The 12,642-nt window shown below is 36.2% G+C and overlaps 1 protein-coding gene across 1 annotated transcript in view; it reads right to left on the bottom strand.

The window, feature by feature from the left end:
* Positions 1–12,642, bottom strand: part of UTRN (utrophin) — a 401,902-nt gene that overhangs the window by 25,506 nt on the left and 363,754 nt on the right. Inside the window, exons 67-70 of the mRNA XM_067293529.1 lie at positions 6,163–6,299; positions 4,646–4,684; positions 4,334–4,399; positions 720–785 (exon numbers count right to left, since the gene is read on the bottom strand). Coding sequence (XP_067149630.1) covers positions 720–785; positions 4,334–4,399; positions 4,646–4,684; positions 6,163–6,299 — 308 coding nt within the window. The remainder of the gene's footprint in view (positions 1–719; positions 786–4,333; positions 4,400–4,645; positions 4,685–6,162; positions 6,300–12,642) is intronic.

Raw genomic sequence — 12,642 nt, 5'->3', positions numbered from 1 at the left:
TGAACTGATAATACAATGAGGTTAAAACATTCATGTATTTTAACATGGAAAAAAACCATATTCAATTCATTAGTAATTCAAAGGGTTTTATGTTTTACCAGGTTCATCTATACATTTTAAAGAAGTCTTTTACATTAAAACTGTCAAATAATTCCAAAACACAAAATGGCCTTGATAAATTAATATAGGGCTATGTTTATATCCCCAAGTATAAACAGATGGATCAGCAGCCGATAAATTGAAATCTAAGCAAGAAAAAGCAACATAGTTCTGGATCTGCACAACACTTCTAATACAGATGATTTTTTTTGTTTGTTTTTAACCAGAAAATTGTCCTGGAGATTAACACAAGCTATTGGCACACTCCATTGTCCACTTCTACACTTTACAGTATGGCAAGAGTAGAAAAGCAATACAAATTAGAGCCTGTAAAGCTGTGACTTGTTTCCAGTCACATGAAATGTACTCATTTCTTGAAGTAGAACAGCTGACAAACACAGAGTTCCCTTATGTCACCAAGTAACTTATTCAACAAATAAACACCACCAATGTATTTAATTAGTGCTTGGAAGAATGAAATTTATGCAGGCATTCTTGGAGTCATACTTATTAGCTACTTTCATTGGGACTAAATTCTGTGTTACAGTTTATAAAGATCATATCATGCAGCTGTAACCAAATATATCCATCTTTCCTAGTAGCCTTAATGAGTTACTTACACACTTCCTGTGGTGGAGCTACTGTCCGTGAGGAAGGAGCCATTGGTCCTTTCCATCTGGGCCAGCCTGAAAGACAGGGAAAAAACATGACTTTCAGATAATATGCTGCATAATTTAAATATGACACTGTGAAGATTAATGCTACCTAGAAATCACTCGGATATGGCAATCTCGCCTCATATGACTAGAAATAAACTTCTCGACTTTGTAACAAGAACCTATAATCCAGAGGACTTTTATGAGAAACTTGTGCTATGATTAACTAATTCTACTTGCCAAGCAACATAGAAGAAGTGTATTTTCTATATCTAGTATAATTATCATTAGCACCACCACAACTCTCATGGTAAAATTAGTTAAAGAGATGTTTTCACAGATGGTTTCCTTGTTTGAATTTTATAAAGCTGGACTAACAAAAGAGGATAAATACTTTTTAAATATAGCACATGCAACATCTGAAATTATGCTTGGCAAATAACATCACACTGTGGACAGACATGTCCTGGAAAATCACCCAAAAAACAGTGTAATTATAGTCATTTCCTAAAGTTCCCATTTTTTAAGGAATTAATCTAAGAGGATTGGATTATTACACTGTATTTATATGACCATACATTTCTTTAAAATCACAGCAGGAATTTTCTTTTATGCCTGTTCATTTTTTTAGGAAAGATATACCTCATCTATACATAAGATGAATACATAAAAATCTAGGAACACTCAATACTGTCCATATATCAGATTACTCCAAATAGAGATCATGTATTTCCTTTACTTATTACCTTACTAATAAGGTATCTTAATTTCACACATATTTATGCAAGTGCACTATCTATTATTAAAGACACCTTCAAACTTTTTTTGAAAGCAGTGTGCAAGTCCCTAAAGAAATGAGAACTCTTTGGTGTATTCTTTTTTCACAGAGCAGGCTTTCCCATTTGTACATTTGTTAGCACTCCTCCAACTTAAAGGAGGACAAAAGAAACAACACAGGATGCCATGGTCCTGACTGCCTCATGCCACCATGGCTACTGGGTGCAATGCAGTGTGCAGATGCCTCCCCTGTTTTCGGAGGAGAAGCTTCCAAATGATAAGACAACATTCAGATCACCTCTGTTCCAGATCATCTCAAGCAGATCTAGTCAACTCTGAATAATATAAGGTAGTTATCATAATGCTAGTCACGTTTATAATGTTTCTTAGCTCAGCACCTTTAAGTTCCTGAAAAAAAAACCCAATTAATTTTCAGAATTAATCTTCATTGCCCCTTTGTTGTAAAGGGAAGCAGCACAATAACCAGTATTTTTCAGAAAGAAGACTGAGGCACAGAAATTTTGTTAATTTGCCCCAAATCTCTTAGTGAGTGAGTAATAGATATTCTGTCTCACAAACATGTGCTCTGTCATCAACAGCATCTTTTCAGGCTCCACCACATAGTGAAGATTTGCTTGGAATAGCACGTGGAGCAAGGAGATAGCTCTGATTGTAGAGCAGAGGGGAACAAGGGCAGGGACTGTGGAGTTACAGAGAGCCTTCAAGGTGAGAGACAAACTGAAAGCCTAGGAAGGGAATTAGAAGCAATTCAGAGGTGACACAGAACAACAGGATGAGAAGATGGTAATTGATTGCATTTGGGAGCTGTACACAAGAAGGATTTTTTCTAAAAATCGCAAAAAGATTTCTAACTTTGCTAACAGAAAAATGGAGTCTCGAATATTCGTCATTCAGTGACAATAAAGGCATTAAGCCCTAATATACTATTTCTGCTGTGAGGTGTCTTTTGACACTTGCTGATCTCCTTTAATAGGAAGACAAAGTCATTTAAACATAAGGTTCTCCACCAGCTATATTTGCAATACGTGCAACTATTTACATTATGAACATTATTCAAAAACATTTTAAAACAATGAAATTCTTCACTAAGAGGCTAACAAATCTGTTTTCTGTCAGTATATTTCTTGAAAGAAGCTTAGCTGAAAAGATCAGGACAATAAAAAAATATTCCCTAATTTGTATGTGAAAAACGCATGGTAACAGATCCAACTAGAAAGCACACAATAAAAAACAAGATAAAAGATACTGGATGAGTTTTCATCTTTTAAACTGTATTACCAGAGGAAAAAAACATCTTGATTAATTTTAGATAGCTTACTTATACAGTAATTAGTATATTTTTAAGTGGGTGCTTTTTGCTTTCTAACCAACTTCTGCACATAGTAGGTAGGTACAGATTTGGATTTGTATTCTGAAAGAAACCTGTCTGAGTGATGCATGGTCCACCTCCAGCAAGTCTGATTGTGAGCAGAATTCTAAGAGCTGAAGGTGAAGGGAAGGAAACCAAGTATTACACCCGGGATCTCTTATTAATCCTTAAAGAGAGTTCAGAGCTTGAACTTTACCTTGACACAATAAACCATGGCACCGGAGTGTCACAGGCTGAAAAAAAAGAACAGGGGGAGACAAAAAAAAATTCTGATAGCTTTCTAGTGAAGTCTAATTTATAGCCCTGCTCATGGGTTTTAATAGATTACAACATGGCCCAAGTTTTATATTCAGAAATTGTATCAATGACATCAGATTTATATGAATGGCATGTTCCAAACAACTGAAAAGCAGTATGAGTTTGCCTTTAACAATGTACTATGTTACTAACAAAGAATGAAAACATTCATCATTAAATAAAACAAGGAAGTTGAGGCTGACAATAGGCAGCCTTTCAACATTAGTTTATGCCCATTTTTTCCTTGCTGCAAAGATTGTGTGTTGGGTAAGCTGGGCATTTAACGAATGGTTTTGGGACTTGTTTTATGGTGCCTGTAAATAAGAATTCAGTAGCAAACAGTTAATATTAATAAACACAAGTCCTGAAGTTTTATTTATGATCTTAACTTTTTAGTCTTTAAAGTTGTAGAGATCAGATGCAACAGTAAAATCACCCAAAGCAAAAACAAGTCAGTTCCCACAGTAATATGGATCAGTTTCTCTGTTAAAAGTAGTTACTCATAAAGTAGTTACTTATTCTTCAGAGGGCACCTTTGGTTACTGATTAACTGTCACCAGTTCTGAACGGACAGAAAAGGGTTCCACAAAACACTGAGGCATTGAGATGGTCTTATCACTACAGGCATTTTATGCTAAAAGGAAGGTTTGGGGTGACCCCATAAAAGCTAGAACATGAAACATTTGTAGTTGTTATATCCTCCGCTAAAAGTCAGTGACAATGGATAGTCTCAATCTATTAGAAAAGAAAATGAAAACCTGGGTCTAAAATCCTACTGGGAAAAATTATATATCCAACAAGTTGAGTGTATTTCAAAAGGTTAAAAATGTGGAAGCCAAAGGAAAATGGTACTTTTTAGAAATAACACACAGTAATTCTAAAACAATTTCCATTCTGTAGGACAGATGACAGACTTAATGCATCTATTTCATTTAATATGCTGCATTCAGAAGCTGCTGATTTACAAACATTTGACTTGCTTCTGAGTATAAAGGTTTTTTTGTCTTTTTTTTTTTTTTAATAAATAACGTCCAGCCAGCGGAGTACATTAAAATCAGCAGGAATCTATCACAACATGTGGTGCAGCATGAGCAGCAGGCTGTGCATTTCTTACCTTGTAGCGTACTGCTCTATCCTGGAGTGTGTGTCATCATGAAATAGCTGTGGAGACTGGGAAGGACTAGTTAAAACAGAACAAAAAAAATTAATAGTGTCTAAAGCAATCAAAAAATATCAAAGTTATTTAAAAAATAAGTTACACTGATGACAAATTAAAATCACAATATTGCCGGGAGGGGTCGTTCCTTTGGGCTTTTTGGTGAACCATATACCCTATAGCTCATACACATCAGATTAGCAGCTATTCAGCTTAAAGAAAACAAGTAGCATACTGAGCTTTCCAGAGAGAGGGGTTCTGCATACTCACTCATATTGCTCTGGCCACATACTGATGAGAGTGATAGGACTGCAAGGAAGAAAAAAAAGAAAGAAAGAAAGAAACAAACAAACCATGAAACAAAAACTTTAGTGCCATTTAAGCAAGAGAAAGCTGAAAAAACCCACATATTATTTTCAGCAGCAACCCACCCAGATCATTTGGACTAGCAACTGACACAGAAAAAGAGGCAGCAACAGATAGTGCAGCCTACAATGGAGAGATAGGAGACTGACTTACATGCTTTATTTTGTTAAGTAAAAATCAAATTGTTAAAAAAAAAAATACCAAAGAGTATTATTGATTGAACTCCTATTTTTAAACCATGATCAGTTTGCTTAAATTCCACTCAAGTGTTTTTTTTTAAGGAAAGTATGTGTTGTTCTTTTTTTTTGTCACCTGTAGAGGAGAGAACCAATACCAATAGTTTTCTCAGCATGATGCTGGCAGTTTATCTGCATATTTCCCACATGACTGCACCAAGAGAGTTTTATCCTGACTTGTGTTTACAGTTTTGGCATTCCGGTTCTGGCACCATTGACAACTTCTCATCACATCAAAGCAGCTTTAATTTCCTTTGTTCTTGACATATGTTTTTGTTTTTAAATACAGACCAGCTTAAGACTGCTCTGGTGAGTAACATTTTAAATTTTGAATCTGTGCTCCAATTCAAAACCTTACTTAGAACTCAGGCCAAAATCCAGGTTCTTTCGTCCTGCTTCTTAAGCCAAGAACGAGCAGGGTTTGTTTACTGTAAATAAAATGTACCATCTTCTGGTCAAGAAAGCAGAGCACAGACAATGGCACAGGTCTACTGTATATGAAGCTTTACATTTGATGTTGCTGCTAACTTTAAGTGGCACTGTATTTAGACTATACAGCAGCACTGCAGACTCCAGTATGTCAATGTCAAGGAGAGTCAATCCACTGAACTACTTCTAGTGCCCTGTCAACGTATCTTAATTTTGTTCTTTTAAGAGTGTCCTTTGCTGACAGCTGGCAAGAAAGTAAATAAATAAATAAATAAATAAAGCATTTCTGCCAACACCATAAGTAATACTGTGGAGACACTCACAGGGCTCTCTTATCGGGCCACCTAGATTTCTGAAGTTTGTAGGAACCTAATCATTTTGGAGATCTCCAACCCCAATGCATCTGAAAGTGGGCAGTGGATTCCAAAGTCATTAAAGAGAGGGGCTTCGAGACAACCAAATAAGCAATGCAGTTCCAAAAACCTGCTCTCCCCAAGGTTATAAAAATGTTCTTTGCAAAACAGCTGTTAACCCTACCTTCAACAGTATTACCTGCTAATATCCATGGCTTATCAAAATCAAAGCATAAAGTATGCTACTTTTTAGAAAATGAGAAAGATCTTCAAATATTCATGGAAAAAATATTCCAGCACAAGGCTCTGCAACCACTTTTGATTATTTCTTGAATTTTACTTTTTTGTTTTTAATGAAATAGGCCAGTGACCCCAGCAGGGATTATATTATAATCAAGCTTACGTCTCCAGGTTGTCACCCTCCAGAACTGTTTGCACAGGTAAGTAGCCAAGTCGGGGATGCTTTGCAAAATACTTCTTTGACCGGAACTTATTCTTCAGCACCTTGGTGAAGTCCCGTACATCTTCCCCAGATGTTGTCTTAAAAAGTTAAGAGGAATTAAATTGAACATTGCTAACTAGCACTGAGATAATAGTACTGCTACTGTCCCGGAAGAGGATACACAGAAAAACTTCAAAATGTTAGGGATTTTACAACTGCCTTTCTAGTGTACTGAAATATGATAAAGCAATAATGGTAATGCATCTACAAATTCTCTTTTATTGGTAAAAATGGCAAGGTTTCAAATTCCTAGCAATAATGCACTAGCTTCCTCTAATTTATAAAGTAATTGGTAAAAACTGAAACAGGCTCAAGTCTCAAGGTAAAAATTTATAACCAGTCTTACAAAAGGCAAAAATCTAGTTTTTCAGGAAAACATGCAGCTCAGTTTTTCATATGCTAAGGGATACTCTTAGCCATTGAAAGCAACCTTGACTATATACTCATACACATGAAGCATCTGACTCACCCCATAGACAGAAGGGAGTGTGAAAATCTTGTAATAGCTTTGTTGAAAAAAATACAGCTAGCAATAATGTCTTTGTTGCAAAAAAATACAGCTAACAGCCCTCTGTAGTCTCAAAGTGCCAAAAAATACTCAATGCCTCCCATTATATAACTAAACTGAGAATTCGGTACCATGAGACAGAAGCAGTACGTGCTAAACCAGTCTGTCCTGCAATGGCCAAATTTTTCCATGAGCACTTTCTCAAGTTACCAGACCTCTTCCTACAGGTTCCTGCTATTATCTGAATCATTGCAGAGCCAAAAGGCCCACAGATGAAATTACAGCCATTGTACGTGCCCTGTTCAAAGGCGCAGTCAGAAGCGACCCTGACAAGAACAATCTGTGCCTGCAGTAACAAATTCACTGTCTGATCCAGTAGCCTCCTTATTACCACAGCAGGAGACTGGTAGGAGAATTAGCCACAAGATTCTGCCAGTCTGTCTGCAAGTTTTAACCAGCAACCCCCCACGCTCCTGTCACACACACACATACACGCGTACCCCGAAGCAGCTTATTAGCGGTCCAGACTGATGCAGTCTTTTCCAAAACTGGCAATGCTCAGCCCCATCCCTCAACTCCACAGCCTGTCTTTAGAATGAAGTTAAAATTGATGCAGCAGCTTTTAAGAATCAATTTAATTGGGATTAATCACATCAGCAATGGCAGCACTGCTTTGATAATACAACTCAATTAACTTCTGCTACAAAAGCAAGAACACAAGCAAGAAAATGCAGGCTTAATACAGTAGGTGAAAAACGCTGTAACAGAGAGACCTGAAGGAAGAAACAGTAGTATACAGGCCTTTAAAGTATATATGTTTACAGACTGCACTGTGCACTTAAACAGAATGGTCTCCATCACACATAGTGGTTACTATTCAGTGTTTTTTCTTGTAACTGTAGTATAGACAGTGGCCATTCACCTCCTTCATTAGCTGAAGGCTGCTATGGCTTCTACAGATTTACATACGAGTGATTCTGCAACACTACCCCCAACCCAAGCCCTATAAGAAGTTATAGGGTGTCTTTCAGTACCCTCTGTTTTGGGAGAAACATGTTAACATAATATAATGCAAAAGCTTACGGACATCCACATGAAAAACAGAGTTAAAGGTTTTTCAGTTTAGTTATTTTTCTCTGTTATATACTATGAAAAGAGCTAGAACAAGTAGGCAAACTATTCTCTCATTTTATTCTCTATTGTCAAAACAAAAATATTTCCCTATTCGCCTATGTATTTTAATGTTTGTATAGTATATGCATTTATAAATGCTGACTGAACTAACTGTAAAAAAAAGTAGTTTATCAAACTGACATTGGCAAGAGTTTTTCAGGTCTGGCTTTAACAAGTAACAGCTGAGCAAATTTGGGAGAGAGAGGCATAGGAACCCCCAGATTTTCATACAGGTAAATTCAGAAAGGGCTCACAAAATCACTGTGAAAAAGCATCTGTTATGCTCACTGATGCATCTAAACAAAGAATGTGAAGTCCAAAGGGCTGTGTACTTTCATGCAACAATAACTCTAGCAGATGGAACGCTGTCCCAAGGCCAATGAATGAAAGTTTTAATAACTACATATTACAGAAATAAATGTCTGTTGAGCTGCCAAACTCTTCCTCTTGGGTGCTTTTTATTTGGTATGACAGCCTGACCCAGTTTCTTGGAAAGACTAATTTGACTACATACTGAGTGAGGACAGTACATACTAACCAGTGAAATTTAAGCAGATTTGGAAGAACTATTTAAATGTGACTAAGTCACAACCTATAAAAGTGTTTTTCCTATGCTTTTTGTATATAACTGCATGACACAGTACAAACAAAAACCATGCCAGAAGAGATGTACTTTAAGACTGTACTTTTGAAAAATAATAGCCAAGGGCTCTTGTGTAGAATCTATCTACTAAATGAAAAACAGCAGCTGACTTGTATACTTCTTTACATCATGACATATTAGCTATTTCCACACAAGTCAACAACACAGAGACCACAACAGTTACAAAACTACTTGAAAAGCAAACAAAAAAACCCTTTCCTTGAACAAAAATTTCAGTCATATGACCATATTTTCAATCTTAATTTAAAATCTCAGTTCTCAGAAGCTGACAAAGTTCAGGAAGGAACGACTAAGATCCATAGCTGGCACACACAAAAACCTATAAATAAATAGATAAATAAATAGATAGATAGAAAGATAAATAAATAGATAAATAAATCTCTGTAGCTGAAAGTCTCAAGGTGAAAATATTGAACAACTGACCAATTGACATTAGAATTCTTCAACATACAGCCAGGAATAAATGAAATCACAAGTCACAAACTACAAACAAGTAAAATTCCTTATAAACAAACATATATTTAAGAAACAACTGGATTTATATGGAAAGTAGTGGGAAAAACAGAAGATGCTGAGGCACAGGTTCATATGTAATAATCCTGTCAGGAGAGTTCTAAGACATATGTATGTGTACACGCATACACACACAAAGAACATTGTAACATACTGAAGAATATACTAAAGAATAGTTTCTCTCTATAAATCTATACATATTTTATATACACACATACAAACTATTCTTTTTTGAAAGAAACAATAATATAGTGATAATGAAAGCCCGAACAACTTTCCATTCCTTTCCCTAAAGGGAAAAAGGGGTTTACCTAGGGGTTTTACCCCTAGGTAAAAAGACTAGTCTACACCTAAGTCTACACCTAAGTCATCTTTAGTACATCAATGTCTAACACAAAACCAAACAGCTATTCTAATATACATATAGAAAGTGATTCTCAGAAGAGATGTGGCCCTCACTAATGAATGCTTTCATTAACCCTAGCTAGACATTCATGGGTTACATTCAGGCGGCTGAAAGGAAATGCGCACATACGCCCACTACACATGCAATTATCAAGCATGTTTCAAAAAAAATTTATTTTGTATAATAAGATGTGCGCCAGCACAAAAGAGCACCTACATCCTTTAGAAGTACTCTAGTTCCTCCTTAGCAGGAGACACTTCTGTAAATTCTAAAGCCTTAAAAAACAAACAAACAACCAAAAAAACCCCCCCAACCCCTCCCCCCCCTCATGTTTTTATTTCTCAACATTTTATCTATCTAAAATCAAGGAGACTGACCACGAGACTGACAAAACTTGATAGAGAATAAAACTGTAACGCCAATCTATGATAACAGTTGCGGTACATGCAGGTGTGACGGTAGCTGCATCTCTGAACGGCTGTCAGCTATGTAACACTGGAAGGCTGGGAAACTCCCCAGGGCAGCAAGCGGGGGAGAGAAACAGGGACAGACTTAATTTCTCTGAATTTTTTTGTATTGACCTTATAACCCAATTAATCAATAACATATGTTTAAGTGCATATATTCAATTCCATTCAACAAAGCACCTAGACTTTTTAAAATTATTTTTAAAGAATAACTTGATAGAGGCATGAAACAGGACACCATAAAAATTAGCTTATCAAAGCTATATAAAAAATGTGTTTATGGCTACCACTACCTCATAAGTGATGTTTGCATTGTGAAGATCACACTTTTCTGTGACCACTTTCAAATATCGGCGTTTCATAGAATGAATCTCTCCTCTTGGTGAGAAACTGCTAAATTGTATGTGTGCGTGCGTGTGTGTGTGTATTTCAGTATACTGCACTGAAATCAAGATATAATTTCACGAGTAACTACCTTACCTCAGAATTTAACAAATTAAGTAGCAAAAGGGTAGCAGATCCCACAAGCCAGCTATCTGAGCAACTGTTCTGATAACTGAGACCTGGAAGAAGAGACCAAAAAGCATACTGATCCAGCAGCTAGCTATCAAAGACTACGCCGAGCAGACAGCCTTTCTTCTCAGGGCAAAGAGTAATTGCTCAGCTCTGCAGCTGGAAATAACGTTTTGCATGTGAAATAGCCTGATTCAACTATTCTCGCCACTTTCTCCTTCTCCACAGACAGATCTAGTTTTGGCAACAGTGAAGTGCCAAGGTTGGTGCCTTGAGAAGCTTGTCAGGATTGAACCACTGACTTTCTTGTGTCAGTTTGTTGCTTGTACAATGCTAAGGCTGCTTATGTTCAGGAATGCAACTGTCTTCTCTGCATGCCAGTAGCAATTAAGCTTTCAGATGACATACCTAGAGGAGGAGTCTTAACAGGCACTATTGCAGATAAGCTTTATCATGTCCGAAGCAAATTTTCACTTTAGGGTAGAACTATAATTTGACTAATAATTTCTGACATCTTGCCTATCGTGTTTTCGAGCTTCTTTAAGGAAATAAGATGCTGGTCAGTTTTCTTGCAAGGTAAATTGTCAACAAGAATTACTTAAAAAAAAAAAAAAAAAAAAAAAAAAAAAAAAAAAGGAATCCTCATGGAAATATGTTTCTTGGATGTTAAATACCACATGAAATCCCTGAAAACACTCAACCCTACGTAGTCCTGCAGAGTTTCCAGTAGCTCAGCTTGCAAGCAAAAGGTAATGAACAACAATTTGCAAACTAAACAAAACAGCTCCTAGCAGGAGCGAGAGATCTCATGAGCCGAAATACAGAGTCAATTGATTCTAATTGTATTCAAAATGTGCCAAACATTATCTTACCTTAACTTCTGCCAATGCACAGAATCCAAAACACAGAAAAAGTAAAACAACAGCAACAACAACAAAACACTTTTCTTTCTTTTCTTTTCTTTTTTCTTCCCTTCTGAAGATGAAGTGGCTAGTCTTTGCTGGCACCATTTTGTACAGTCTACAAAAAACAGTTCCCAGAATTATGGATTGTGGCAGTTGAGTATGATAGGGGAGACCTATAAAAATGCAATTGTTGGTATTTTTATTGAGGTCATGACCCTGATAGACATAAGGCTTGCAACGAGAAAAGTTTCAGAACTGCTGATTTGGTATCTTTACAGTACTTCAGAAAAACTGCTTTCAGGGTTTTACTGTGGAATATAGGAACTGCAAAGTAGAAACAGTTTGGATAAAGAGGACTGATGCAGTAACTATTTCTACCTGAAATTTAAAGGATCCATTGGTACAGAAAGCCACATCAATGTAATACCCATGCTACTACTGAGAGAATTCCCATTCCAAAAAAATAAAACCAAAAATATGTACACACTTATTTAGAGTATTCCTGAATTAGATGCTAGACTTTGACTGTAGGAATATCTTGCAAAATTGTGACACATCTCTGTAAAACTCTGCATTAGAAATCATGTCTCCATCTTTTTAGAGAAAGACTATATTTAGATATGAGAAAATACCTACAGTAACTTTGCGTTTCTACTAGAGACAATGTTATTTGCTAAATGTGTTCAATTCCTTGTTCTATCCATCTCTAAATACTGCATGAAAGAAAAAAATACATAACCAGAGCAGTTATTGTGAATCGTTATATTTTCATCTTCAAGAAAACTTAATTGCAAGCTAGGTGAACTCTGTTAATGGCATTAAGCATTTACTTTTTTTCTAATTATTGCTAGTCCTCTTGATATTTATGCATTAGTATATATTAAACAGTAAGAGAGATAAGCAGAGTTTTCTTAAGGCAGTTTGAAGAATGCATGTATTTGTACCCTGCTTTGCAACACAGGACACAAGTCTCATTTTAGTACCAGCAGCCTTTGAATTAGGTTGAAAAGGCTCTAACAAGTGCCAAACCTCAGTCGAGTAGACACACTTTTTCTATTCAAGTTCTGTATATTGTAACAAAATGGATTTTATGGCATAAAACATTGGTGTTTGGTGCCTGCATATGAGGGTGGGTTTTTTTTAATTTCAGAGACCCAGATCATCGCTACTGCTTTTTCAGACATAGTTCCATTTAAACATGTAACTATTCTACTAACCTACTGTAAAGAATT

Source organism: Apteryx mantelli, chromosome 3 (genome assembly GCF_036417845.1).
Source record: "Apteryx mantelli isolate bAptMan1 chromosome 3, bAptMan1.hap1, whole genome shotgun sequence".
NCBI lineage: Eukaryota > Metazoa > Chordata > Aves > Apterygiformes > Apterygidae > Apteryx > Apteryx mantelli.
This window is presented reverse-complemented; position numbering and strand designations above follow the sequence as displayed.